Source organism: Cordyceps militaris (genome assembly GCF_000225605.1).
Source record: "Cordyceps militaris CM01 unplaced genomic scaffold CCM_S00001, whole genome shotgun sequence".
NCBI lineage: Eukaryota > Fungi > Ascomycota > Sordariomycetes > Hypocreales > Cordycipitaceae > Cordyceps > Cordyceps militaris.
Genome location: NW_006271969.1, coordinates 4,305,674 through 4,311,022, shown reverse-complemented (window position 1 = coordinate 4,311,022; position 5,349 = coordinate 4,305,674). Strand labels below are relative to the sequence as shown.

The window sequence follows — 5,349 nt, the reverse complement described above, 5'->3', positions numbered from 1 at the left end:
GTCCCCGCCCCGACGGCCGGGCCGCCCCTACCGCCGCGTCCTCCGCCGCGTCCGCCTCGTCCGGCAGCCGCGGCCGCATCCGCCGCGGGTTGCTTGGGCGGGTTCCAGTCGTCGCCGTTGTGTTTCCGCTTATTGCTGCCACGGTCGTTGTAGCTGCCGCGACCATTGTTGTAGCTGCCGCGGTTATTGTTATTGCTCCCGCGACTGGGCTTGTTGGCAAACAGACTCTCGTACTCGCCCTCGCGCGGGTCGTCGGCCTCGACGCGCAGGATCGTCTTTTCGCGCACTGTCGTGGTAAACGTGAAGCGCTTCTCCGGGGGAACCGCGGACCAGGTGTTAATCTTGGCCGCGTCGGCGGGTCGCGCACCTTGCTTGAGCGCCAGCACGACGAGCGGCACGCGACCTTCTGTGTGGTACGCGGCCGTAGGCGGCACGGGCGCGACGCATGCGGCCCAGAGAGCGTTGTGGTGGCACGCGGTGCCTGTGACCTGCCAGGTCATGCGCGCGCCGAGGCCGCCGACCTTGGCGAGCAGCGGCTTCGGGCAAGGCCGCGGGACGATGATAATGTTAGTGCCATGGACGCGGAGACCGTCGCCCGCCCGCCCCGCATTGTCGCCACGCGGGATGCTCGGCATGAGCGCTAGCAGCTTCTGCGCGTCGGCGCTGTCGACGACGTAGCTGGTGAAGTAGACGGTTCGTTTGATGCACAGGGCGTTGGGTCGCAGATGCGGCGGTTGCTGCTGCATGGCCGCGTTGTGCTCGTTGATCATGCGCTGCACCTGCGCCACCTCGACGACGGGGTCCAGCGCCGTCTGCGTGTCGTTGACCTGGATGACTTCGCCCTGGATCGGCCCGCGCGTGGGCCGCACCCGCTGCGCATTATTATACTCCTCCAGAAAATCGCGAAACCCTTGCGTGTGAGCCGGCCGGTCTTCGTAGATGGAAATCTCGCGTGCGTGCTTGTACGTCTCCATGATCGCCGTCAGCAGCTCCTGCTTGAACTTCATGGTACTGGCAAACTTCTGGCTGTCGGGTCCGACGGGCGGCTTGAGACAGAGCATGTCAAAGTCAAGGTGTTTACTGGCGGCCATGCGGCTGACAAGGCTGGCGAAGCGCTGCTCGCCGCGGCCGGTGAGCAGCACGCACAGCGCATCGGGCTGCCGCATCGAGAGCCGCACAAGCTCGACGACTTTTTCGTTCCAGAAGCCTTCCCAGGCGCGCGCTTCTTCTTGTTCGAGACCCAGGCCTGTCGCGCCGAGAATACGGTCGTCGTGCCACCAGCCGCTGTTGATGAATGCGTCCTGCTTGGAGAGCATGCCAATCGTAGGGCCAGTCCACAAGGCTGTGTTTGGGAGGGGCGTCTTAAAAACTGTTTTGCGAATGTCAGGATGGGGTGGCGGTAGATGACCGGGTGATGCGTGCACACGTACGGGTATTGTCAAAGTCGTAGATGTGGAGGGCGGAGATCTTATCGACGGCTGGGAGATGATGTCAGTTGTGTCTACTCGTCATTGGACGGCCAGATAACTGGCACGCACGCACCGGGAAGCGTCTTGTTAAGGCTCGACCATCGGCCGAGCGCCGTGACTGTGAGCTGGCCGCGCTTCTGGCCAGCGCCATTGTAGTGGCCAAAGGCGGACGCCATGGCGCGCGGCGAGGAAAACAGGCGTCTCAGGCCGGCGCGCGCAAAGAGCATGAAACGGAAGGCGAGTTTGTTCTAGAGTGGTTGCTTTGCGGCGTCACAGTCGGCCGACCGGCGGCTGTCGATAGGAGGGGCGGTTGTCGTGGTGTCGTCGGCGTCGAGGACACGTCGTAGGTGAGGGAGATGAGGCTCAAAAAGGCTGCATCACGACCCAAAATTGAAGTTTGGGGTGGAAGTGGGGCGCCCGCAAACGACATGCGTGGCCAAGCCAGTAACTAGCTGTGGGATACATGGTGGGCTGAACTTGTAAATTGCATGGCAACTATCAGATTTACGAAAATATCCAATCCGATTGTTTCCATCATTCGATTCGCAGATTTCCGTATCTTGTCAGCAACCGCCACCATCAGCACCACCGAGTGACTCAGACGGGAAGCAAAGCGTTCTCTCCAACACGGCTGCTTCTACCCCACCATTTTACACTAAATTGCCAAGTTTACCTGTACGCTCGACCAACTATAAAAGCCACAATGCCAATCCATCGAGGAATGAACTGCACTCTACCTTTTAACAGAATCATCTGAACCCCGTCGTCTACACCAATCATGTCGCCACCAGGAATGCGCATCGGCCGCCTCGAGCTCGAGGACGTGCCCGCCGCAGCCAAGCTTTCGGGCCAGGCATTTAAGAGCGACCGCCAGACGCAGATGAAGGCGCTGGCCGAGACGGAACCGTTCGACATGGAAAAGTACACGCTCGAGAGCATGCCCTCGCACCTGACGTCGCGAACGTGCCACGTGCTCAAGGCCGTCGACGAGGCGACGGGCGACCTGATGGGCGTGTGCAACTGGGCCATCAAGGGCTTCGTGCCCAAGCGCATGCCGTTTTTCGAGGACCGCCTGGTCGAGGCGGCAGAAGCCAAGCAGCCGCAAGACGAGCCCAAGACAGACAAGGAGCCGGAACCAAAGGAGGAACTGAAGCAGGAAGAGGTAGCACAGCCGGCAGAGGAGGCGGACGAGGCAACGGACCCCATTAAGCGGCTCGTCGCCCTCACCGACGCAGACATGCAGGCGTGGATGACCGAGGTGATGCCGGCCGGCACGCGATGCCTCTTCATCGTCGGGCTAACCGTGGCGCCCGCCTACCAGGGCCGCGGCGTCGGCGCGGCGCTTCTGCGCTGGGGCACGGACATTTGCGACGACAACGGCGCGTTTGCCTGGGTGCACGCGTCGGACCCGGCATGGGGCATGTACCAGAAGAGCGGCTTCGAGGTGATTCGCAGCCTAGACGTCGACCTGGACGCGTACGCGCCGTGTAGGCCACAGGGGGAGGGCGAGGACGCGACGTGGGGGCACTACGTGTTTCGGTACATGAAGTATTTCCCCAAGGCGGAGCATGCGTGAGGGAGAGAGAACAAGAGCGAGTGCAGGGAAAGGGAAGAGAAGAGAGAAGGTGAGGATTTGGGTGTGGTGGGATGAGAGTCAAAAGTTGGAGTGAGGCCTGCTCCATAGCTGTATGCGGGAGGGGTGGCTCGTGCTTCCGTCAGGGATGAGATACTGGGTGTAACTACGAATGTATTCAATGATTGATCAGATTCTCGTATACTCGTATACTGCATTATGGCCGGCGCACCAGTCCGCCATGTCTCATGCTACCGTCTCTTCATCGTGGAGGCTGTCTTGAATTCTTAGGCAGCCTCATTTGACATGTTCAATACTAGCACACAATCCATCCCAGTGTCCAGAGTGTCAGTACCCAACGAGGGGTGTGCGCACATGGGTCAACCCCCCCCGCACAATGTCTTTTCCCGGCCGCAGAGCCGTCGCAATATACGCTAATCGGACTCTTCGACAAGGGCCCGGTCTCAGGTCTGTCTCTACAATCTACAATGAGGGGGAAGTGCCTTTGGGTCGCTGAGCCGTGTAGCCGTGTAGCCCTGTCGCCCTGTAGCACGCTAGGCGTTCGGTGAGTACTGGAGCAAAGTACCTTAGTACCGTAGTAGGAGGTACCTGGTAGTAGGTACTAGGCAGAGGTAGTATTATACGCGCTGCTGTTATTAATTCAATCTATACGCTGCTGTTAATTCAATCTATGTGAATTTATTCATGCCAAGCTCAAGGCTGCTATCGTGGTTAGCATTTCTCTCATAGCCTTGGCGCCTCACATCCATCACTGGAATGCCACTTTTCGCAAATGGCAAGTTCACTGACATGCCTCACCATCAATGCGCCGTGCCTCGTCTTTAGGTTCCCACTCATCCAGCGCGCCGAGGGCAGAAAACTTACCACTTTCCGGTTGTAACAGCTGCTGAAGCCATCGTGAGCCTACCTACATATGCCACGTGCAGAGGCTTCCAGCGCGGTCGGCGTAGGAAATACGTGTAATCAAAGAAGTTAAACATAACACAGAACGATGACTATCATAAGAGAAACTAATCATAATAAGAGATAGTTAGACACTAATCACTCGCAATTTCAGTCAGGTTTACTTCATTTCCACCTCAAGTAATAACGCTGGTAACTGCCTAGTATCAATCGCTTGAACTTCACATACGCGAATAGCATCACCATAAAGGACATACGTCCCTTGCATCTTAGGGCTGCCCTTATGGATATACTTCTTACTAAAATGGTTGTCAAATGCCGCATCGGCGAGGGCGTTTCGAAGGTAGCCCACTGCCGTGAACATGTGCGTTGCATTCACTAGGCGGTGGTGAGGGATGTGAGCGACGGAGCGGCCATGCCACTCGAAGAAGTCAAAGCAGTCGTCTGTGAACTGCGGATCCGACCTTCCGGACCTTCCGGTAATGAAGTCCGGCAAGTCATCGAACTTGATGTAGAGATGTGTGCACACCTTGATAGCCTTGGCATACGAGATAAAGGTTCCAGCCGTTGTGGTCTTATCTCGGGAGAGCTGTCTAGTGTTTTGAAGCAGCTTCTGCAATCCCTTCCTGTTGAGCACGCTTGGGTGGCGCCCGGCCGCCATCAGTATCTGGTTCACGTTGACCATGCCCCGGAAGTACGCGATTTGTTGTCCCCGCCAGTTAAAGAATTTGATAGAATCGTCGTCATGCCGGCCGCCGTCGTTGTTGCCGGCCCCCTCCAACGGCACGAGGAAGTCGGGTAGCCCCGCCATATTAATGTCAAGACAACAGCACACCTGCACAACGTGGTGGTAGGGAATAAAGGTTCCCCTAATGCCAACACCGCCCTTCACTATCTGCTTCGTGTCGCAAAAGATACCCCGAATCTTGCGGTTGGAGGTTTTAACACTCCCTGCTGCCGCGAGCAGCTGCGTGATGTTAACCATGGTATTGGTATACGCGATTGCCCACCCTCGCCATCTGAAAAAGCGGTACACCATGTCTTTGTAAAAAACAGAGCAGTCCTGTGGTAGGACTGGTTGCGGTATGCTATTTTCATTGCGGGCCACGGCACCGTGGCCTGAGGTTCCGTCGTTTTGGTCGTCGACAGCCTGGCCATCCAAATCTACCCGGTCCCGGGTGGAACGGGGTGGATATCTTGAAGACCATCCTTCTGGTGTTTTCTGGTGCATCCACTCTGGCTGAGAGAGGTGCATTCCTTGATCATCATTTCCATACTCGCCTGCGGCTGCTGGTTGACGTGGTGCCATATCCCCGACCCCCTGGCCATCATCAGGTCGGTTGTCAAGAGCCGTTGGGCTCCAAGGCGCAAGAGGAGAGAAAC

The 5,349-nt window shown here is 57.7% G+C and overlaps 2 protein-coding genes across 2 annotated transcripts in view; one reads left to right on the top strand and one right to left on the bottom strand.

Moving 5' to 3' along the window:
* Positions 1-1,934, bottom strand: part of CCM_01334 (uncharacterized protein) — a gene marked incomplete at both ends in the record, with an annotated part of 2,260 nt that extends 326 nt beyond the window's left edge. The window contains 4 exons of the mRNA XM_006666490.1: positions 32-1,342; positions 1,431-1,478; positions 1,543-1,717; positions 1,902-1,934. Coding sequence (XP_006666553.1) covers positions 32-1,342; positions 1,431-1,478; positions 1,543-1,717; positions 1,902-1,934 — 1,567 coding nt within the window. The remainder of the gene's footprint in view (positions 1-31; positions 1,343-1,430; positions 1,479-1,542; positions 1,718-1,901) is intronic.
* Positions 1,935-2,247: 313 nt separating this feature from the next.
* On the top strand, positions 2,248-3,045 carry CCM_01333 (Acyl-CoA N-acyltransferase; the record flags this gene model as incomplete). Its single annotated transcript, XM_006666489.1, has 1 exon — positions 2,248-3,045. The coding sequence occupies one exon, from the start codon at positions 2,248-2,250 to the stop codon at positions 3,043-3,045; it is 798 nt and encodes a 265-aa protein (XP_006666552.1).
* Between the last annotated feature and the right edge of the window lie 2,304 nt (positions 3,046-5,349).